Source organism: Garra rufa, chromosome 7 (assembly GCF_049309525.1).
Source record: "Garra rufa chromosome 7, GarRuf1.0, whole genome shotgun sequence".
Classification (NCBI taxonomy): Eukaryota; Metazoa; Chordata; class Actinopteri; order Cypriniformes; family Cyprinidae; genus Garra; species Garra rufa.
This window is the reverse complement of record NC_133367.1, coordinates 9,041,608-9,066,720: the sequence shown is the minus strand read 5'-3', so window position 1 is coordinate 9,066,720 and position 25,113 is coordinate 9,041,608. Positions and strand designations below refer to the sequence as shown.

General features: G+C 37.5%; 2 protein-coding genes across 2 annotated transcripts in view; one reads left to right on the top strand and one right to left on the bottom strand.

Moving 5' to 3' along the window:
• The window catches only part of LOC141337909 (uncharacterized), an 831,413-nt gene that overhangs the window by 259,223 nt on the left and 547,077 nt on the right, over positions 1-25,113 (bottom strand). The gene's annotated exons all lie outside the window — the stretch shown is intronic.
• On the top strand, positions 620-16,345 carry LOC141338838 (NLR family CARD domain-containing protein 3-like). The gene is made up of 10 exons (XM_073844454.1): positions 620-678; positions 2,414-2,518; positions 4,352-4,459; positions 4,622-4,706; positions 4,973-5,168; positions 5,258-7,085; positions 7,437-7,607; positions 12,368-12,541; positions 15,226-15,403; positions 16,205-16,345. The coding sequence occupies exons 1-10, from the start codon at positions 620-622 to the stop codon at positions 16,343-16,345; spliced, it is 3,045 nt and encodes a 1,014-aa protein (XP_073700555.1).

The following is a 25,113-nucleotide window of genomic DNA, read 5'->3' as shown; positions in this document are numbered from 1 at the left end:
TGTCTTCGATTCGTGCTGTTTGTTATCATGCACGTTAGCCACACGCAAAAACATTGTCATATGGCCATGATAAAGCGTTCTGATTAAAGCACATGCAAAACAAAAAACATTTTAGCCTTTTATGTGACATAAACAGCTGTACAACTGGAAAATGGCTTTTTTACCTTAACAAAATAATTTATCAAACAAAAGATGAAGAAGAGACACCGCACTCCATTCCACTCGATTGTTCGTAGTTCACAAAGCCACGCCCACCGCGGAACATTATTCACGATAACACCGCCCATTGGAACAGCTTTACACGGGAACTGAAGATTACACAACACCGGACAGGGAGGTTGAAATACCCGAGCAACAAATGGAAAAAAAAGAAAAGAAAAAGAAAACAAGTGTTGTGAGTGATCTGAATGATCTGAAGAGATTATGACACCAATTCCATGCTTTTATATTGATTGTTTAATAACTCAAACATTCAGCACTAGCTGTTTTTCTTCATTTCTTCCTCTGAACTATCCTGATATTGATGTCAGAGACACATTGTCATGTTCAGGTCATGATGAGCATCTGATGGTCTTCAGAGACACAAAGATCCCAGTGTTGAGAGCAGTTTATCTGCAGTATGTCAGAGGAGCGAGGAAAGGACTCTCCGTCTGAGATGAGTCTCTCACACAAACAGAGGTAAGACTGAGTCTGTTTTCAGACAATCATTTTAAACACTGCTGGACTTTCACATGTTTGCTTTAACAAACAAAACTTTAACAAACCTTGTTTTATATTTACAAATGCTTTGCAGAACTTAGTAGTTAATAGAAGTAGCCAATAGATGATAAATATCCGAGAACTGAAAATCAGAATCCTAATTTACAATCTTAACCCAGTTTACAGTCGCTGTTCAGCACTGGGTATGTAGATGTTGGAGTAAATGATTCCACATTAATTTGTTTTTAGGTCATAAATGTATATTCAGACATAAAAAAAAAATACTGCACACTTAATTTAAAGGGCTCATATGATGCTTTTTTAATGTTTTCATTTTCCTTTAGTGTGTAATGTATCTGTTTGTGTAAGATCTTCAGAGTTGCAAAGGTCAAAGTGATTTATTTTATCTAACAGAAAACCCTGATCCAGAAATGCCTTGACTGAAGTGCGATATTAATTTCATGAATATACAATATGACGTTATAGGAAATCCCTAATATAGACAAAGGCTATGACTGTAGCTGAAGACAGGGCCCTAGGCGAGCGTCTGTTGAATGGGCCAGCACTGCAGATTAGGGAGAGTTTGTGTTGGGAAAGTATATCACCGCTATCTCTGTGTGTAAATTTGAGTGTGTAACAGTGTGAGTTTGGTTGATTATTATTTGTTTGTTGTTAGTGTTCTTAGCCCTCCACTTGTGATTCTGACTTCCACCTGTTTTGACTTTGATTCTGGATTGCCCTTGTTGGATTTGACTGCTTTCCTGTAAATAATTGTATATAATATTACTGGGGAGTTAGGGAAGTGGTTTGTATTTTGTTTTCTCTTCTTTTGTAAAAAGGTAAGTTAGAAACATACAATTGTTAGTTGTTTTTGTTTGTTATTTTGGCCTGGTCGGCTCCTGAAGACACAAATTCACTTGGATTGTAAAACTCATTATTTTCTTTAAAACATTGTTAATTCATTTACTTTGTCCTTGCACTCTTTTATGTTGTGCCCTCACCCTAGACGAGCGTAACACCAGTTGTCATGTAGATACACTACATAATGGAAATGAATAATGTTGGAGTGGAACTGTGTGTTTTGGCTGTTGGAGAGGTTGTTGGTTTCGTCAGCATATTATTAGCTTCTCATATGAACAGCATTGTTATTTTCCTTGACAGTATTGAAAAAGTAAACCGTCTTGTACGGAATGCCATTGTTATACAGGATGCCTTGACTCCCGTAATGCTGCTGCTTCAACCAGCAGAAAAAAAAAAACAAGTTATTTTGTCCAACATTCCCCTGTTCATTAAAGATGAACTCTTGCTTGTAGATCTTCATCAAAACATGGTAAAGAAGTGTCCCAAATGAAAAAGATCCCGCTTGACTGTAAATCACTGTGGTTTGTTTTAGATGACAGGTTTAAGTGGTCTTGAAGTATAATGTAGATGAGTTTGAGTTTGATTAGTTGGTTTTTGTTTCCTCTGATATAATGGGAGGGCCACATTAGAAGTGTATGTGCTGAGAAAGATAATGATGCTGAAACTGTAAATAATAAAAGGATGGGTGTTGAAGCTGGGGTCAGTGCCTCTATAGGGTAGATGGAAGGGGAGTTATTCTTTTCTCATTTTGCATTGGGGTATATATTACTTGGGGTATATGTACTTTCTTTTTAAAATTTGTGAAATTGATTGTATTAAAGTTTAAAAAAGCTCTTCCTCTTTGTGTCTTTAGTGTAAGATCAGGCTCTCATGTGTCCAGCTCTGTGTCTGTGAAGAGTGACTGCTCACACGATCAACCACCAGAGTTCAGTGAGGAAACACCATCAGCTACTGAAAGGTATTTCATGTGTTTTGTATTGTATGGCACTACTGTAGCTGATTTCTCCACTGAGATATTTGTGATAGAAATTAACTAAATAAACAATAAATCGCAGATCATAATATCTGCTTTCCTTTTTATTGAAGTCGGTCTGGAGCTTCTTTCCAGTAATACAATTACGCAAGCACAACAAAGATTGAAACATGAATAGGTCCTTCCATCTACTGAATTAACATTTACAGCATTACACCACTTCAAATTAGACTGAAGAAATGCTGTGATACTGTTTTTGTCCTGTTCTTTGCATCATCAGTTCTATCCTTTATAAGACAGAGAATTAGTGATGCTCATATTGACTGTTTAACCGTTAACTGACAGTAAGAATTTAACCGATTATTACTATCAGTTAAGAGTCCCAGTTTATCTGTACAGCATGTGCACATGTTAAAACTAGGTACACTGAGGTATAGTCTGACCTGCTATATATGTTTATGTCCGATCAGAAGAATAAGACTGATACCATTCTTCAAAGCGCATTAAAAAGATTCACTGTGTTTTAGTTTTGTCATTTTAGTTAGGTAGTTATTTAATTTATACATATTCAGTGTAGGACTATTTATATTATTATTTTTTTTAAATTTCATTCTGATTTTCTCTGTTCTCAGAAGCGCAGCTGATGTGTGATAATTTGAATAGACTAGTATACGAATTACGTTATAGTTGTTGCTCTGTATGCTGCTGTTTGCACGTTAAAATAAAATGTTTGCTTGTATTTTTTATGTATAATCACAGATACTCATGCATTCTATTTTTATTTTAAACAAATGTAGTATTCTAATTTTATCAGTTAAAGGTTAATGTTTAGATAACGAGCAGCAGTTGTCGGTCAGGAAAATTAACTGAAACGAGCATCCCTACAGAGAATATTGCAATAAGAGATCTAGTTTTACTTAAATGTGAAATTCAATAGAACTTTGTCTTTAACAGAATTAACAGCGTATGATTGTTCTTTGTGTTTGAAAAAGTAAACAGTCTTGTACAGAATTCCATTGTTATACAGGATGCCTTCACTCCGGTAAAGATGCTGCTTCAACCAGCAAAAAAAAAAAAAAAGTTTTTTTTGTCCAACATTCCCCTGTTCATTAAAGAGGAACTCTTGCTTGTAGATCTTCAAGACATGGTAAAGTAAAGTAGTGTCCCAAATGAAGAAGAACCTGCTTGACTGTAAATCACTGTGGTTTGTTTTAGATGACGATGGTTTAAGTGGTCTTGAAGTATGATGAATTGGATTTTGATTAGTTGGTTTTTGTTCCCTCTGATATAATGGGAGGACCACATTAGAAGTGTATGTGGGTCATTCCTGTTATACAGTGAATTTTCTGTCTCTATGATTTACTTACTCATATTTTCTAGGAAAATGGGCTTCTATACAAAAGGTAAGAGAGTTGCAAAATAAAAGCTCACCACTGTGAAATGTTCAGCTCAGACTTTGACTGGGGTTCAAATGGATGTGCTAATTATTTTGATGACATTGTTACTGTTATTGTTTCATCCAAAAAAAAAACAAAGTGTTGAACTTTGAAAATAGTGGTCCCTTTAATTGAAGTATGCTAACAGAACTGTGTAGCGCTGACATTTCTGATCTCTATTTTTGTCAAAAAAAGAAAATGTTCTCTTCAATTAGATCAGAAATTGTTTTTTAAGTTGTTTAAAAATAAGTCTGTAAACAAGAATGACTGCTATCTTTCAAACTCTGCAAGTGTTTCTGTGAAGAACTAGAGAGAATGAGTGCCAATATAAAACACAAATGAACCTCCTGTAGTAAAGTTTCTTTTCTCTCTGTGTCATTAGTGTAAGATCAGGCTCACATGTGTCCAGCTCTGTGTCTGTGAAGAGTGACTGGTCAAAGGATGGTGAAATACCAAACTTCAGTGGAGAAACAGCATCACAAACCAAAGGGTATTTGATGTGTTTATATTTCTTTACACATAGACTGTCAGAAAGTGTATCAGTGTGTAATTATCATAACACTTTAGTTCATAAATTTATCAAACTATTGTTTTCCAATAGATTTGAGTCATATTTTAATTTTTTTATTGTATTTATGTTGTTCAGCAGCAGGCTTCAGAATGAAACCTTAGATCCAGATTTCCAGACTAACAGGAACCACAAGGACTTTATGAACAGTTTCCTGCAGATCTTCCAGGTAATAAAACACATTTTCATAATTAATTAATAATAATGACAAACAAATATGTTATTGAATAAGAGCGAGAAATATTATTTCTAATTCTTCTTAACTATTGTTTTTTTCTTTTCTTTTTAAGAACCCACAAAATAAGAATGTATTATTAATACTGAAAGCTTATTAACTTTTGTCTCCAATTAATTTTTTACATACATTGTTAATTAAATAAATATAGTAGTTTTTACCAAATGTGGATGAAGATTTTTTTTTTTCTTGCTTTGTAGGATCTTGAAAGCAAAATAATCACATTTCTGAAGAAAGAACTGGGCAAGTTTAAGAAAATATTACAAGAAGACGACTTGCAAAATTTTGTGAATGATTTTAATGAGAACAGATGCAGTATCAAAGAAGCAGCTCTTGATCTCACGCTCTACTTCCTGAGAGAGATGGAGCAAGATGAAGCTGCTGATACTCTAGAAAGTAAAATACTCATGATCATTTGTCAGACTGTCACTTATAAATGTAGCAGAGAAAATAAGATTCAAATATTCTTTTTTTTTTCTGTTCAGATAAGCTGGTCTTCATTCATCAGCTAAAATGTTGCTTAAAGAATAAATATCAGTGTGTGTTTGAAGGAATTGCAAAGCAAGGTGACTCTACTCTTCTGAATAACATCTACACAGATCTCTATATCACTCAGGGTTGTAGTGAACAGGTCAATACTGAACATGAGGTAAGACAGATTGAAGTTGCTTCCAGACATCATGAATCACAAGAAACACAGGTTGAGTGCAGAAATTTGTTTGAAGCGCCTGAACAAGACAAGCAGATCAGAACTGTACTGACAAAAGGAGTTGCTGGCATCGGAAAATCAGTCTCTGTGCAAAAGTTTGTTCTGGATTGGGCCGAAGGAAAAGAAAATCAGGATATCAGCTTCATATTTCCTCTTCCATTCAGAGAGATGAACTTAAAGGAGAAAGAAGAGCTAAGTTTGATGGACCTTATAACTCAGTTTTTCCCAGAGACACAAAAACGGAACCTTACAAGAATGAACCAAAAAGTACTGTTCATTCTTGATGGATTAGATGAATGTCGACTTCCTGTAAACTTTAAGGATAATGAGACGTGGTCTGATGTATCTTCACCAGCCTCTCTGGATGTTCTCCTGACAAACCTCATCAAGGGAAATCTGCTTCCTTCTGCTCTCATCTGGATCACCACCAGACCAGCAGCTGCCAGTAAGATTCCTCCTGACTGTATCGACCGGCTGACAGAGATACGAGGATTCAATGAAGCACAAAAGGAGGAGTACTTCAGAAAAAGACTCACGGATGAGAATATGGCCAAAGAAATCATTGATCATGTTAAACAATCAAAGAGTCTCTTTATCATGTGCCACATCCCAGTCTTCTGCTGGATTTCAGCCACTGTTCTTCAGAACATTTTAGAGGAGAAAAGAAATAATGTTGTGAAAAACAATCAGGCTGATGATGTCTCCAAAACACTGCAGGAGTCAAATACTGAAGACACTCCCAAGACTCTGACACAAATGTACACACACTTTCTCAGATTTCAGATCCAGCAGAGCAGACGAAAGTATGATGGAGAATATACACCAGATGTTTCCTGGGATAAAGATGCCATCTTTTCACTGGGGAAACTGGCATTTCATCAGCTGGAAAGAAACAATGTGATCTTCTATGACACAGATCTGGAAGCCTGTGGTATTGACGTCTATAAGGCATCAGTGTATTCAGGCATGTGTACCCAGATCTTTAAGGAGGAAACTGGAATTGTTCTTGGTACCATGTACTGCTTTGTTCACTTGAGCATTCAAGAGTTTATTGCAGCTCTTTATGCACATCTGTTTCTAGACATAAGGAAGAGAAGTATATTTGTTCATGAGTCTACAGAACAGAAAAACAAAAGTAAAACTATGATTGATTTGCTCAAGACTGCAGTGAACAAGGCACTAGAGAGTGATAATGGACATCTGGATCTTTTTCTTCGATTCCTCCTTGGTTTGTCACTCCAGTCCAATCAGCGACTCTTAAAGGGTCTGTTGACACAGGAAGATGGAAATGACCAGATCAAAAAGGAAATAGTTCAGTACATCAAGCAGAAATTTGAAGCTGATCTGTCTCCAGAGAGATCCATCAATCTGTTCTACTGTCTGAATGAACTGAACGACCAAACTCTGGTGAAAGACATTCAGACCCACCTTAGCAAAGGAAGTCTCTCATCTGCTGATCTTTCACCTGCCCAGTGGTCTGCTTTGGCCTTTGTGTTGTTGACATCAGAGGAGGAGCTGGAGGAGTTTGAGCTTCAGAAATTCAAGAAATCAGACGAGTGTCTCATTAGATTATCAGCAGTCATCAAAACCTCCAAAAGAGCTCTGTAAGTTAATCATTTCTTGCATTCATCAGAGAAATACATTTTATCTAGGGTTCCCATGCATCCTGGAAAGCCTGGGAAATGTATTCCTGATTTTTTTTTAAAGGTGTCATAGAATAAAAACTGGATGATGGCTAGTCCATCAAATGTTCACTCAAATGTGTGCAGTAAATGTCAACAGATAATCAGCTAACTAGTGATTGTGGGTTATTTTAATGTATAATTCCAGCCTTTCTGCAGTACTAGTAAATGTATGAATCATTGTAATTAAAGCTGTAGATTGACTATTAATATTTATTATTTGTATTTAGCAAATGTATTTAATCTAAGGATTTAATCTTATTTCCGTCATAGGTTAAATGATTGTGGTTTAACAGACAAGAGCTGTTCAGCTCTGGCTACAGTTCTTGGATCAGATACCAGTCTGAAAGAGCTGAACATGAGCAATAATAATCTGCAGGATTCAGGCGTGAAGCTGCTCTGCACTGGACTGGAAAATATGAAGTGTCATTTGGAGATACTGAAGTAAGTTGTGTGACAATAGACCAAAATTGAGCTCAACAAAAACATAATGTGAAAAGCAGACTTGAATAAATTTCAATTACAGTATCAGTACTATAAAGTTTATTTTCATTTAGTTTTAACATGTTTTACCTGTAATGCAACAATACAGTTTTCTTACGGTTCAATAATACCTCGGTTTTTTAACACGGTTTTCGGTTCTGATGGCTTGACACATAAGTGCTTTTTTTTCTTTTTTATGCTTAGGCAATAGGAACAGTAAGAGGTTAAGGAGAAAAAAATTAAAACGATTTATTGCAATGCTCCTTTATTTTACTTAAAAGCCAAGAAAAGTACACTAGTTCCTAGTGTATTGTATAATAAAAAAAAATAACACTGAAATCTCACAGCTGCTAGTAGCCCATGTACAAACTGGGAAAACATAAATTCCTACATTTTGAAAATGAAAATACATGTGAAGTTAATAAACATAAATTGACCATTTCAAATAAACATTTTTTGTATCTTGTATCTTACAGTAATTAAACTTAACAGTACTCCAGTATTACCTTCTCTGACTGCTATCCTGCCTTCAGACAGTGATATTGCTGGATGATGGCACTGCAAATGTGCAGTCATGTTGGAAGTGTTTCCGTTTGAGTAGGCTATATGTGTAAAACAATGCTTGCACACAGTCATTTTTTTTTTGTTCACCGTTTTTTCTTCCAATGGCAAAACCGAAATGCCCCCACACCGCGGATTTGAAAGACGCCAGCCCTTCCTCGTACTGTTGCCTCACTTCGCCGTTCGCCATATTAAAGTGTGGAATGATGGTTAAGCGCCCCCTAACTTTAGAGCATAGTGATTGAATATTTACTCGCGGGGAGGAGTTTCCTCATCTCAGCTCGTAGACTTACAGGCACACACAAACAGTCAATTCGGAGAGAAATAAAACGCACATAAATTATTTAAACGTAAAACCGAAAAAAACAGTTCACAAGCGCGTATTGAACCGTGGATGTTGTACCGAACGATTCAATATTATATTGAGAATTGTGGGATCCCTAGTTCAAACGTGTACTGTTTTTACTGTACTTTGGATCAAATAAATGCATGCTTAGTGAGCAGAAAGAGACCTACTTTAAAAACATAAAACATCTTACTGTTCAAAAGCTTTTAATAGAATGTATATAGAGTGTTTATAGAATTTGCCTCGACTGTCAAGCCTGGTGCTGTATGCATTAAAAAACATTATATACTACATATGAACGCAAGAAACTTTTTATTGAAATGTTTTATAATGAATTTTATGAATGGGCCAGTGAATCACTGATTGAAGGTGTTTAAAAAAGGTTAATTCAGTAATAAAACTGCTGTGTGCAGAGAAGACAAACATGGCTTTGTTTAGAACCATTTTTACTAAATGGAGCAAAAAGACAATATTTTCTTCATGATTTAAATCATTTAATATTACCTTCTTGTTTATTGAATTTAGTTGTCCTGACACTTAGTTAAGTCTGATGTAGACCATGATAAATGCTACCAATCTGTTCATATAAACGTTCTAAACGTGTGTTTCCTATAAAGTCTGTGCATATAATATGCCTACTATGATTAAAAATCTAAATGTGTTGCTTAACAGTAACAATAATCTAAATTTGGCAGACAGTAAGATTGCTATCATGAATGTAAAGGTTACAGTAAGTTAAAGATACCTGAAGCAGCTGCATTTTGCTGTTTAAATGCTGGTTTAATAGAAATAATTTAATGTGCATGCAAACTCAATCTTGATGTGACAAGACATGGTTATCAAAAACATTTGGATGAATGTAAATGCAATGTCAAACTAAATGTGTTTTGTGTTGCCTGATTCTGCATGTCTGTCAAATGGACAGCTGGCTGTATGATGATTCTGCCCCTGATGGTCAGCATCCAGTTAGTGCTTGGAGAAATCTCCTGTAACAGACAGTGTCACAACACCCTTTTAGTGTTACTACAGTTTATGATCAGAAAAGACAACTACTGTACAGTAATAATTTACATTTTTATTAAAATAAACATTTATAATATTTATTTACTTGTTATATTAATATATTGCTAGCCCATTACTCTCTTTAAAAAGTGAACCCGTTCTGCGAGTCAGTGGAGAACAGCAGTCTGAGGCTAATTTGGCTAATTTAGTAACGTTAACATTAGTTAAGATGATGAAAGCAAAGCTCACCTGTAGTTTGCACCACGACGACGACAATCACCAGAAAATACACCTCCGATGCAGACGACACGACCACGAGACCACAGACTTGACAATAAAACACAAAAGATGCACTTAACCGCAGTGTTTCAGTTTTACATCAGTATTTCATGTTAGCACTGTTTTATGTCACGTCTGTCACTGAAACACACCACATTGATTCACACACTTCTTACTCTGGTGCTCAAATTTTTCTCTTTTGAAATTTAAAAAATCACAGCTTAATCGGTATGATATGAAACGCTGTGACTTTTACGCCATTTGGAATGTCAACACAAAAAAAATTTAAGGGCATGATTCAAGCAGGCTAAGTGGTCGTAAAAAAAATAGTCACACTTGTGCTCTTCGGTCTAAAATGACCGACCATAAGAAATGAATGGGAAATCAACAAAAATACAAATATTCAGAGAATTTTTGTGTGTACTATCTACAGATCCTCCACAATGCTGAAAAAAAGTACACAGCAGTGAAGGGGTGACACTCTAAAACACACCCATTCACACACACACACACACACACACACACACAGAAACACACACACACACATAAATATACACACCTCTATTCAGTCACTTTTGACCAAAACATTTTCGGTTTTGAATTTTTCAAAAAAATCACAGCTTCATCAGAACGGTACCAAATTCAGTGACTTTTATGGCTTTTGGAATGTGAACACACATAAAAAATGAGGGCACGATTCCAAAAAACAAAACAAAAAACAACTTGTGCCACAGGAAATGAATGGGGAATTGACAAAAATACAAAAAAATTGAGAATTTTGTCTTTCTCATACATCCACACACACGCACAGATGAACTGGGACACAGCAAATTGAGAATATGTAAAAAAAAAAAATAATAACTATATATTTATGTTTATGTATATATATTTAATATAAATAAAATACATATCCAGAGTGCAAAAGACACACACTCTCTTGCATATACAAAAAATTATCACTTCAAATCATATTTATAACAAAAGACTATCCCAAACTGGATAAGAAATAGTCTTTGAGATTGTTTAAATGTATGTTCAACTATTCCACCTAATAAAAATGCTGAATCGATTGTCTAAAAACAACTAGGCAATTCACAAGATGCTCTGTATAGAACTATACAGGCATCAAGTTACACCTACATTACAGTTTGTTTCTCGTTTTTTACAACCAGATGGCGCTAATCTGCCTTAAAAAAAAATAGTGTTGAATGGCTGAGTCTCTATTTTAACCTGATATAATGCATTAATTCAAAAATTATAATAAAAAAAAAATAACATTTTTATAATTCTCATGGCAAAAAATGGATGTTAATTACAGTTTAAATATTAATTATTACCACAAAACCCTCTCAAAATGCAAAAGAAAAAAGAAAAAATATTATTAAACAAAAATGAATTTGAATGGTTTTACTGAAAAGATGCGTAACAGGTGTCCGGTCACTTCTGACCGCAAAGAGCACAAGTGTGACTCCGAAACGAAGAGCACCAGAGGGTTAAACATCATTTGAGGAGATTTACTTTGCTAGCTATAAAGATATTATGCTGCTCTGTGACTAACGTTAAATTTGTCAACTTTGGCTTACTGACATTATTAAATCACCAGATTATGTTATCATTGATAACTCTGTTTTATTTGCCTTTAAAATGATGTGACTTATTTTATTTTCTGCTCTCCCTCTTTCTGTCAATGTAGGTTAAGTAACTGTGAAATGACAGATGAAGGTTGTTCTGCTGTGACTTCAGCTCTGAAATCAAACCCATCACACCTGAGAGAACTGAACCTGAGCTGGAATAAACTAGGAGACGCTGGAGTGAAAAACCTCAGTGATCTACTGATGAACCCACAATTCAAGCTGGAGAAACTAGAGTTAGTATCATTATACTGTACAGCAGTTACAGTCAGATTAAAGTTCACTGTTTAGATTATTTGAAGACAACAGACTCAAGTCACATCATTTATAGTGCTGCATCTTCTGCTTTTTCTCCATCATCAGAAAGATTCAGCAATACTATTAGTTCATGGGTTTGTATGTGTATTAGAAAGAGCATTAAACTTGCTGAAATCTGACATGTTTGCTGTGAAACAAGACAGAAGTGAAAACAGAATAAAAACAAGTGTAACAAATGACAGTAGATTATTCTGACAGTCACATTTATACTGGACTAATGCTACTTTCACTAAATCTGCTTTTATTAGAAATGTGTATTTAGAGATTGTACTCTAAAATAACTTAAAATAATTTATGAATGTATCAGATTGTCTTGCATTACAATGATGAATGGATAACTTTTAAGTGTTATTTTTTCTTTTATGTGTACATTAATCCTGTATATTAATCTAAATTAATAAATGCACTTGTTGATTGAGGACAAATCCAGACTTGGATTGTAACTAGTGTCCTCAAATACTCCTGTCTTGGTTTGTTTCATATCATTAAGATTTCATGATTTTTCTGGTTTATTAGTGACTGTATAGCATTTGCTGATGATCATCATAGATCTGAGTCATTGTTCTTTCTCTTTCTGTCTTCAGTCTGTGTGGATGCAGTATTAGAGAGAAACAGTGTCTCATCCTGACTTCAGCTCTGAAATCAAACCCATCACACCTGAGAGAACTGAACCTGAGCGGGAATCAAATCACAAACACAGGAGTGAATGACTTATGTGACGTTCTGAAGGATTCACACTGTAAACTGGAGAGATTGAGGTCAGTAACATTCACATACAAGAATCAAAATGATGAAAATCACTTCAACAGTTTAAACCTAAACACTTTAGACACCATATATCTCATGATGAGCTTCAATTCACATTATATTTGTACTTTATTGTTTTTTTTACAAGTAGTTTTTGAAACTTCTGCTGCATAGTTAAAATATAAAACTGAGTTTTTGAAAAACAGAGAGAATAAATACAGTAGAGTTGTGCGATGTCCTCCAGTTTTCGATGTCTAATGTGAAACATCGCGATGGAGGATGGCATCATCAGAGGGGGGCGGGGGTGAAGGATGGTTGTTGGTAAATAATTCATTCATAACGAATTAATTAATTGTAGCCTACCGTTTCCTCAGGCATTCGCTAAATTGCAGGGGTTTCATTTCCACAACATAAAATGTGCATCCCATCCACCAGTGCTTAATTTGAGCCGGATCCTGTTCCGGAAAATGTCAGATTGTGTATTTTTGTGTTCCGGTATTTGTTTTTAAAGATCCGGCATTAACAAGTGCATTAGATCATGACAGTGCGTGTGTGCAGACGAGACAGAGCAAGTGTGGGTTTATATAGATGTATTTGGAGGATGTGTGTTGGTCCTTAACATATTTTAGACCATTCAGCTTTTTTAAGTTCAATATCGCTCTCATTGATTGCTTTCTGCTTAACCCACTCTCTCCAAACGCATTTAATGAGCAGCGGAATGAAGAGAGAAAGTGTAATATCAGAAATAACACCAAATCAAGCAAAATAGTATTATGTATTAACATTATAAACACTATAAACATAGCTAGATACCCTGACTCCAAAACGAATCATTTAAATGTAACAGTATTCAGAACAGAACAGGAATGAAACAGTATAAAGTTAAGCTTCCAAAACAAAGAGAAACTAAAAATAGCAGGCGTTAGGCTCACCCACATGTATTTGAATGATAAACTGTTATTGATAATGTATACTAGGCTTTCTATTGTACGTTCGTATTTCGATGGAAAATATATATATATTCTCTTGTTTTTTGTTCCAAGCTCTGTTCGTTATAGTAAAACCATAAAAAAAGGCATATTTGGTGTAGTTTATTTAATATTGTTAAATTTAAAATTATTTAGATTTTTTTTCTGCTGTCTATATGCGTTATTTATTAATGTTAACAAACTAGTTTGTGTAATTCGTTTGGAGTTCACTGTCATTTGTGTTGTGATCGCTAACAACTTCCTTGTTATTATTTCCTCATAATAATAATAATAAAATAAGTAAGATGTGGACATTGAAAGCATGCATTTCATTTGGCTATAGTGTGATTAAGTGTGTGTTTTACGTGAGTGGGTTGCTGCTGCTGCGGCTCAGCATCGTGATGTCTATCGACCCAACCCTAAAAAACAGATAACAAGTCACATTTTATTATTGCATTCAGAAATATTGATATAGCAGGAAATTAAGTGAAATGTTTGCAAACATGATAAACATTATAAACATAGCTATAGTCTATTTTAGTCCCCCTTCATTCACAACAGAACAAGAATGAAAAATATAAGTAGTTTATAAGCGTCGAGCCAAAATGAATGAATTGAAAGTGAAATAGAAACAGACTAGTGTATGTTAAATTTGACTCACAGTTTTTTGTTTTGTAAAATATATTTCACATATATTTATTAAGTTGGTTTGAGAAAGACAGCTGACTGAAATGCTATTTAAACTTCTTCTTCTTCTTCTTCTTCTTCTTCTTCTTCTAAGACTAAAATGTCTGACTGCTGCTCCTAATCTGGGAATAATCCCATAGATTTACATTGAGGGAATGTTCAAATGATCAACACTATTCAAACTCACACTGACAAAACTCCCACAATTCCTTGAGACTCAATCAAACTGCCCTTCTATGTAGACTCTAAATGGAGACTCATTCAAACTCATGCTAGCAACTTGCAAATCATGCTAGCGACATGCTAGTGACATGCTAATCATGCTATCAACTTACTAGTGACATGCTAGTCATACTAGAAACATGCTAATAACTAATTGTTAATCATGTTAACAACATGCTAGTATCATGCTAATCATAGCAGCAACATGCTAGTGACAGGATAGTCATGCTAAAAACATGTTAATAACTAATTGCTAATCATGTCAACAAAATGTTAGTAACACGCTAATCATGTTAACAACATGCTAGTAACAGGCTAGTCATGCTAGAAACATGCTAATAACTAATTGCTAATCATGTTAACAAAATGTTAGTAACACGCTAATCATGCTAACATTATGCTAGTAACATGCTATTGACACATTAGTTGTGCTAGAAACATGCTAGTAAAACAACTAAAAGCATATTAGCAGCTTGCTTTTAAACTTTTTAAACTTCTTTAAACTTTTCAAACTTTCTGTTCCAGACTTTCTCAGCACATCTTAAAGTGTGTCTTGATGATCTTGTTGATCTAGTTGTGTATTTATGATGTTATTCAGTGCTGTGTGTCGGTGTGCTATAGGCGCTGACCACAGTCTTGTTGTTTGTCAGTTAATGATCAGTTAACATGCTTTGGTTTGATTGGTTCGGGAAAAATAACTGAAATCCCTAATCTGCTGAAATAAACAAGTTGATCTTTTATCCTCTGTTTTATTTGCTTATGATACATTATGTGACTTATTTTCTTATTTTCTGCTCTCCCTCTTTCTGTCAATGTAGGTTAAGATGCTGTAAAATGACAGATGAAGGTTGTTCTGCTGTGTCTTCAGCTCTGAAATCAAACCCATCACACCTGAGAGAACTGGACCTGAGCGGGAATAAACTAGGAGACTCTGGAGTGAAAAACCTCAGTGATCTACTGATGAACCCACAATTCAAGCTGGAGAAACTAGAGTTAGTATCATTAAACTGTACAGCAGTTACAGTCAGATTAAAGTTCACTGTTTAGTTTAGGACCACTGGACTCTTGACATCTTTGCTGTGAAACAAAACAGAAGTAAAAACAAAAAAGCAGTCTTACAAATGACAGGAGATGTTTCTGATAATTAGATTTTTTTTAGACTAATGGTATATTTTTCTAAATCTTTTATTAAGGGAAATGTGTATTATTTAGCATATTTGTATCAAGGGCGTAGATTTAGGGTGGACAGAGGGGATGTGTCCCCACCAATAATTTAATCCACTTAAAAAATAAATCGCGCCGTCAACATTAACCTAGACACGCAGAAAGGGATAAATTACGTTCTCTCCTTGAGTCCTCCCGCCCCCACAGCACATATGAACATTTTGATTGGCTGTGCCTTTCCCTGCTATCACGTGAGAGGCTATGGCTGCGTTCAGATACAAGCAGCGCCAAATGCAGTGGATTTTTTTCCCATCCAAGAAGGTGTGTGGGTTGACACACATGTGAGGATGGCGGCAGCAAAAAAAAGAAGCTGGACATAAGGAGCTTTTATTCAAAGAAAAATGTCACTTCAAGTTCGCTAGTGAATCCATCAAAGTCCATCAAAGTAACGACAACAGTTAACGTTAATGTCACAGGTCGGGGGGGCCAAACCAGACTGCACCCACCCCAGTACCCAATACCACCTTGAGGAGTGTGTCAAAGACCAGACAGACAAGAGGAATAAATTTAACAGCTTTTATTGTATAAAATTAATTTAAAAAGTACTAGTCGAGCTTTGGGGTCCCCCAATAGGTACAAGGGCCAAACCTGGGACCCAAGGAGGGCAGGGAATTCTTCAGGATCACTCGTGCCAGAGTGTATCGACTAGGAGAGGAGGGGGTCGGCCACCGGCCCGGCAAACGGGTAAGTCTCCAGATAAGCAGAACTTCTTAGGACGTAGAGCGGAGCGGGGCATCCACTGGGCGAACAAGCGGGTATCCAGGTAAGCAGAACTCCCTAATACGTAGAGCGGGACGGGGTCTCCACTGGACAGACAGGTAAGTATTCAGGTAACAGAACTTCTTAGGACGTAGAGCGGAGCGAGGTCATCCACTGGGTAAACAAGTGAGTATCCAGGTAAGCAGAACTTCCTAATACGTAGAGCGGGGCGGGGACTTCCACTGGACAGACAGGTAAGTATCCAGGTAAGCAGAACTTCTTAATACGTAGAGTGGGGCGGGGTCTTCCACTGGACAGACAGGTAAGTATCCAGGTAAGCAGAACTTCTTAATACGTAGAGCGGGGCGGGGTCTTCCACTGGACAGACAGGTAAGTATTCAGGTAACAGAACTTCTTAGGACGTAGAGCGGAGCGGGGTCATCCACTGGGCGAACAAGCGGGTATCCAGGTAAGCAGAACTCCCTAATACGTAGAGCGGGGCGGGGACTTCCACTGGACAGACAGGTAAGTATCCAGTTAAGCAGAACTTCTTAATACGTAGAGCGGGGCGGGGTCTTCCACTGGACAGACAGGCAAGTATCCAGGTAAGCAGAACTTCTTATTACGTAGAGCGGGGTGGGGTCTTCCACTGGACAGACAGGCAAGTATTCAGGTAACAGAACTTCTTAGGACGTAGAACAGAGCGGGGTCTCGTGACTGAGGAACGTCCTTCCTTGGACGGACAGGTAGGTATCCAGGTAAGCAGACCTCCTCTATTTGAGCAGAACAGAGAGAGTTGACACACACATATACACTTTCCCTCAATGCAAAGACAAGGCTTACGGCTGGAGTGTGTTGAAACAGGCGGGGAAACTCCAACATGCGGCTCTCCTTCAAGGCTAACGCCTGGCGTGTGGTTCAGTGCAGCCGACAGGAAATCTCCAACATTTGTCTCTCCTTCCTACAGGTATCTCATAAGAGGATGTTTGCAGAAGACTCCTCTGGTTAACAGACAAAGTGGGTTATGTACACTCATACATACTCTTCCTCAGTGCAGCGACGAGCTTACAACTGAAGTGTGTTTCAGTACAGCTGCCAGGAAATCTCCAATGTTTGTCTCTCCTTCCAACAGGTATCTCATAAGGGGATGTTTGCAGAAGACTTCTCTGTTTGACAGACACAGTAGGTTATGCACACACATTCACACTCTTCCTCAATGCAGAGACAAAGCTTACGGCTGGGGTGTGTTGCAGTGAAGCAGACAGGAAATCTCCAATATACGTCCCTCCTTCAATCTGGCGTCTCATAAGAGAATATTTGCAGAGGACTTCTCTATTTAACAGACAGAGTGGGTTATGCACACACATACATACTCTCCCTCAATGCAGTGATGAGGATACGACTGGAGTGTGTTTCAGTACAGCAGACAGAATCTCCAATGTTTGTCTCTCCTTCCAACAGGTATCTCATAAGAGGATGTTTGCAGACAACTTCTGTTTAAACAGACACAGTAGGTTATGCACACACATTCACACTCTTCCTCAATGCAAAGACAAAGCTTACGGCTGGGGTGTGTTGCAGTGAAGCAGACAGGAAATCTCCAATATGCGTCTCTCCTTCAATCAGGCGTCTCATATAGGGGATAGGGGATATTTGCAGAGGACTTCTCTATTTAGCAGACAGGGTTACCTAATCACACACAGGCTTCAACATACCAAGATGAAATATTCAAATTCAAACCCCTGAAATCCCTCTTCAGCATCAGTGGATAAGGATAAGTTGGGGGAACATATGGCTATTTTATATATATATATATTTTTAATTCCCACACACTGCAACCCCACTTCAAACCATTACTGTGTGACACATCAATTCGAGCACTGCATATCCACTCTCTCACTCAGTGAAATAAGGCCGACACTCACCCAATAATTAATCCTTCCACAATCGTACTGAAACAGTTCTCATCAAATGGTGAGGAATTTTGGGTCCCTTCTTACTATCACGGTGGATAAATCCTCCTCAACACTCGTGATCACAACCTCATATCCAGTTCAATACGAATGCATACTTCCAACAAATCCAATATCAAGTTACTTATCTCCCTTCCGATGGCAATGATGTTCCTCCAGTCCTCATTCAATCTCCATAACTCACTCACTCTCCAGCCTTCACGTCTTCAACTCGGGTACACCTAGTCGCCTTTGTTCACTCAATACAGCCGAATCTGCACATCCCACTCCAAGCCTCCACAATTTAACAACACCACGAAACTTTCATTGAGGGAGCACCGACAAAAAGGACTTCCTTCAGGGGAGAGAAGAGAAAACAACGCTGAACTGTCTGCTCACTTTCCTTTTATATCCTCCATTTGTCTACACAGCCTCCTCACACGCCACCGCATCAATCTCCCGCACCTGAAGTCAATCTGTCCTCAGCCGCCGTTTTTTATGGCGACAGATACGCCGCCAAAACCGGCCCGGTGTTACAATGACACCTTTCCGGGGGAACACAAATTCGGCCGAACTTAGTTCTGCCTTAACTTTGTCACTTCGTGACATTAATGCTAGTGTTTTTTTTTTTGTTTTTGTTTTTTTTACCGCTTTGACGCTCATTCATTATAGCAGGGCAATCTATAGTCTGTGATACGGATTTAAAACTAACAGCAGATTAAACAGCTAGATGTAAAAGTATAAATATGATACCTGTCAGTTCTCCTAATCTAATGACAACTATTTGTCAGAAATTATTCTAGTGAAAGAAATTGATATGCTACGTACTAATATTGCCATGCAATTGTCTATTGCAGTTCATAGACAATCCACTTTGCACAATTAGTTTTAAAAATGCATTCACTGACTTGGCAAACATTAATAATTTGATTTGAGATTTGCACACTAAGACTCAGAAAAAGTGAAATAAAATGATTGCTGTTTAAATTAGGGTGACCATACGTCCTCTTTTACCCGGACATGTCCTCCTTTTTGGCTATAAAATTATGTCCGGGGGGATTTTGTAAAATATCATAAATTTTTTTTTTTTTACCTCATTTCACTGACTGTCATTCAGCACTCTAAATGCAGCCACTGCCCACCGGCATTATTCTGAAGTACCAGGGATGTACTGGCCATCGGAAGCCCCGGGACATTCCCGGTGGGGCGGTGGTGAAGTGGGCCGATCACCGAAGCGAGGGAGACCTCCCCCATATTAGCCGCTATTTTAAATTATAGCGCATTCAAAACCGCAAATAGCCGAAAAGTGTGAAGCGGTGGGATCAGTCACCCGCAAAGAACTGATGAATGCAGGCTGCGATTCTGCCGATGTACAGTGATAAACAGCGCAAGTTGCTTGATCCGTTCAGATAGCACACAGAATTGTGTTATACAGTCATGTGATATGAGAACATTAAAGGTTCTGTAAGTTCTGCTGGGCTGGCTGAAAACAGCCACGACATTGGAAACTGCATGATGAAGTAAAGTGGAAAACACCAATAAATAATTACTGTCAAAACAAAATTATTACAAATTTCATAGTTTATTTTTAATATTTATTTTAAAAACCGCATAACTAATGTTTTCTTACTAATAATAATATTCTAAGCAATAATTTCTTTCTTTTTAATGTTTAGTTGTAATTCGTTTTAATGTTACTTCAATAAGAGCCTGATTAAAGAATTAAATATGGGTCTTATAAAGTTCTTAAAGGGACAGTTCACCCAAAAATAAACATTGTCATTTACTCATCATGTAATTTCAATCCTGTATGAACTTTTTTCTTCTGTGTAACATAAAGGAAGATACTTTGAGAAATTCAAAACTTTTTTGTCTATAGAGTAGAAATCAAGGGTAACCAAATATGTTTGGTTACATTCTACAAAATATATTTTGTGTTCCACAGAAGAAAGTAAGCCATACAGTTTTGGAACGACATGAGGGTGATGATTTTTATTACTGAATGTTTTTTTATTACATAATTTATTAGCAACAAATTTCCTGCATTCTAGTTCAAAATCAATGCTTTACTGCATGCATTTCTCTGTGACAAAAATGCAATTAAGTTCGTTGCATTTGAATTCAGCAGTATTTATCATTATTTGTTTATGTCCTGTTTTATTCATTCATGTACTCTAATTAAAGACCCTATAACCCTGCTAAAATAAACAGCTAGGGAAGGTTCACCAGGGAACCCAAGAAAACGTTCATGTGGAACTTGTGGGCTGAATGGGCTGAATTTGTCCAGGGCCGGATTTTGACCCCAGTCCAGCCCTGGGTACCTGTCTGATGAAGTGATAGACCCAATTGTCAAAACCAAACAAACGAGGAGCTGCGCTGCAAAAGCTGTGTGTTGCTAATATGCCAAAACGCAAATGTAGTTTCACAGACAAATTGCAAAAAAAGGGGGAGGGGGGGGGGGTGTTTAGGGGTCCTCTTTTTTGATTCTCAGAATATGGTCACCCTAGTTTAAATGGCATGTTTATCTTTATTAAACTCTCTTTTTGTCAGTTATTCAACATTCCTTTAACATTACACTATTCCTTAATTTAACTTAATGAATTGCATTTCGAGTGGATTAATATCAATCGAAGCATTGCTAGTATTAATGTAAAGTGATTTTGCATTTTGCAGCATATAAAAAAAAAGTTGGGGTGGGGGGGTTGGTGGGCGGATCATGGGGGGGGGTGGGGGGTTGTCATAGGTCCCCACCAATGTCCAGAGCAAATCTACGCCCTTGATTTGTATAGTTAGAAATTGTAAACTACACTCCAAAATATATTACACATTATTTGATTTGATTGATTTTATGATTTTCATGAAAATAGACATTTGATTCAGTTAATTGTACTGTTGTTTCTATATTGATTCTATGTAGGGCTGGACAATAATTCGATATCAATATATATCGCGATATAATTTTTTTCAATAACGTTGATATGATTTTTAAACCCCTTTCCGATATTTCGATATACATTTGCATATGCATATACATAATTTCATTCTCAGCCGTCAGAAAGAGCAGAACAGAATTGCGTGATGACGTACATCACAGACACGCTGCCAGCGCTCAGCAGTAGTTGGTTAAGCTCCGTTGCGGAAAGTTTTTAGCTACAAAATGAGTATCCCTGACCGCAATACAGATGTGGATGAACAAGCTTCCACAAGTAAGAAGGCAGACGAAATAGTTGATATGAGAAATCAGTGATGTGGAAGTGGTTCGGCTTTTTAATTTCGGATAAATTCTGCCATTGGTGAGTTATCCACAGTTGGCCCTAATATCAGCGCTGGCCGCTTCAAATAGATTTTCAAAAAGGCTTTGACTTCTTTAAACATGAGCACTGCACGTTTTTTAAATGAATGTGTCTAAAAAGGAAATTTACTATATTTAGAACTTTAAGAGGCAATGATGCAGGGTTCGAATTACAAAGTGGCTTTCGGGGGAGCCCTATTTTCCGATCCTCCCAGACTGACTTTAACGCTTTTGGTGCATGTTCGGGCATTTAAAACAATAGGTTTCAAAACCTATTGTTTACTTAGGCCCCGTTTACACGAAGGAAAGACGCAGATATTTCCCTGCGGTTTGGCCTCTCATTTACACGAAAACCCCGTTTTTTACCACAGAAAACGATTATTTCTAAAAACTCCGACCAAAGTGGATAAATTTGAAAACGCCGTTTTCACATTGTAGTGTGGACTGTGAAAACGGAGGCTTTTGAAAACGATGACGCATATTTATAGTCATGTGACGCATATTGTACCAATAGATATCTATGTTTACACCAGTAATTGTGCCTGTGCTATTCACTGTCACACTGCTGCTAAAAAGACTTACCTTGTAACGTTACACTCTTCAAATTACAGTCCTAAAATGATGACAGAAAATTTACTCACAGTTGCTGTCCTGCAAAACATGACGACAACTGCTTTTCAGATAAAATATGAATGAGCGCGATATAGACGCGTCAGTGGATGATGAGATATTTCCGTAATTATCCCGCCAGAAGAACTGCGTGAAAACTTATTACGTCTGTATAATTTTGGAGGCTTTACGCATGCGCAGTAAGGCGAATTTGATGTTTTCCTACGTTTCAGTTAAGTTAAGCTAACATTCAAATACCAACTCAGTGAGAAGTTCAAGTGGTGACGTAAACGTAGTAATTTCAGTGCAGCGCCGCCACGCATGGATGGTCACAGCAGGAGACAGCAGAAAATAGTGTTCGGAAATAGTAATGTAATGAGCGAATAAACACACAACATTGACACATTTTTAATATCATCATTTATTTCAGGAACCTTAATGTACAGAAAATCAAAATCTATATGCGACACAAAAAATGGAAAGTGTTTTAGAGCTCCCCCTAAATGTCTCAAAGTAGGCTTTCAGGGGAGCCCAGGTCCTTTTCAGGGGAGCCGAGCTCCCCTTAGCTCCCCCGTAATTCGAACCCTGCAATGATGTCATTGAATAAATATGCACTCTGCACTCTGCACGTTTCAAAGTCAAAACGCAGCACTGATGTCTTTGAAAGTATCTGAAGGGAACCGACTGTCCTCAGAAACACGTCGTTGGCATTTTCATTTAATGCCTGATAAAACCGTCACTAGGAAAACCGTAATATTTCAGTGCTCCTAAAGCGCCCCCTCATGACAGAATGAATTTGCACGTCCAAATTTTCAGCTGTTTTTGGTCATATTATTGCAAATCTCAACCGTTTTTTTTTTTTTTTTTTTTAATGCAGCAATGTTGTAAATGTGAAAGAAATTAATGTGCTTTCTAAAAATCTAAACAATTAAGACAGTTTAATACATAATATACTTGATTTATTCCTTTTAATGGTATAAAGGCTGAAATGCCATTTGTATAATTTTTTTTTTAGAAAAATCTGTATCTGAACTGTAAATCATGTAATTTTGTGGTTTAATATGGCTTATACCGTACATCGTCCAACCACACTCATACTGTTCATTTTACTTGTGCAGCTCTTAAAAAGGGTCATAATTTGCCATAAATTGATATTTAAAAATTCTGCAGATACACTGTAAATAGTGAAATAAAATGAATTCCTTGATATTTGTTGATTTTTGTGTATTGAAAATATTTTTTATTGACATTTAAACTCCTCTTTCTAATTTTCTAAATAATAATAATAATAATAATAATAATAATAATTAAAGTTCTTAAAAAGTCTTAAATTTCACTTGTTCATATCTGCAGATACCCTGATTATAGACTTTGCAAATTCAGTTTACAGAGATTTGTAGTTACTTTTTTCCTAAGGCTTTTTAATATTGTTCATATCAATCAAAAATATATTGTGATATAAATTTTTGCTTTATCGTCCAGCCCTAATTCTATGTATTGATTGATTATTTGTTGACTGAGGATGGGTTCATACTTGGATTGTACCTAGTGTCCTCAAATACTCCTGTCTTGGTTTGTTTCATATAATTAAGATTTCATGATTTTTCTGGTTTATTAGTGACTGTATAGCATTTGCTGATGATCATCATAGATCTGAGTCATTGTTCTTTCTCTTTCTGTCTTCAGTCTGTGTGGATGCAGTATTAGAGAGAAACAGTGTCTCATCCTGACTTCAGCTCTGAAATCAAACCCATCACACCTGAGAGAACTGGACCTGAGCGGGAATAAACTAGGAGACTCTGGAGTGAAAAACCTCAGTGATCTACTGATGAACCCACAATTCAAGCTGGAGAAACTAGAGTTAGTATCATTATACTGTACAGCAGTTACAGTCAGATTAAAGTTCACTGTTTAGATTATTTGAAGACAACAGACTCAAGTCACATCATTTATAGTGCTGCATCTTCTGCTTTTTCTCCATCATCAGAAAGATTCAGCAATACTATTAGATCATGGGTTTGTATGTGTATTAGAAAGAGCATTAAACTTGCTGAAATTGTCACAGGAGAGATGGAGGTCTGGGTCCAGGTGCAGGGAAAGGGTTTTTAATTAAACAATAAACAAACAAAACCAAAAGGCCAACACGGCAAATAAGAACTAGAACACAAAATAAACAAGATCTAGAGCATAACTTAAATCAGGAATTCAGGAACATGAAAACAAACATAACAGGAGACATCCATACGAAGACAATGCAGCCAGAATGAGTGGTGGGAAAATGAGTGTTCTTATAGACCAGATGTGATTGTGAACAGGTGTGCGTGTAATCAGTGATAACGACTAGACAGGAGTGTACAATTAGGGATGTGTGTGCAGGGAAGGGAAAACAGCGACCTCAGGTGGCTGAGGGGAGCCCCACAGCCCAGATCATGACACTACCCCCTCCCCACGGAACGGCTCCCAGACGTTCCACAAGTCTGGAGGGTGGAGGAACGGGGGAAGGCAAATCAGGGGGAGGGACGGCGGGCCAGGCCCGTGCAGCGCAGTCACCGCCGCGTCAGGAACAGAAAGCACGGTCGCCGCAGTGTCAGGAACAGAGATTGCGGTCTCCGGCGCGTCAGGCACGGAGATAGCGTTCACTGCCGCGTCCGGAGCAGAGAGAGCGGTCACCGCCGCGTCCGGAACAGAGAGAGCGGCCACCGCCGCGTCCGGAACAGAGAGAGCGGTCACCGCCGCGTCCGGAGCAGATAGAGCGGTCACCGCCGCGTCCGGAGCAGATAGAGCGGTCACCGCCGCGTCCGGAGCAGATAGAGCGGTCACCGCCGCATCCAGAACAGAGAGAGCGTTCAACGCCGCGTCCGGAGCAGAGAGAGCGGTCACCGCCGCGTCCGGAGCAGAGAGAGCGGTCACCGCCGCGTCCGGAGCAGAGA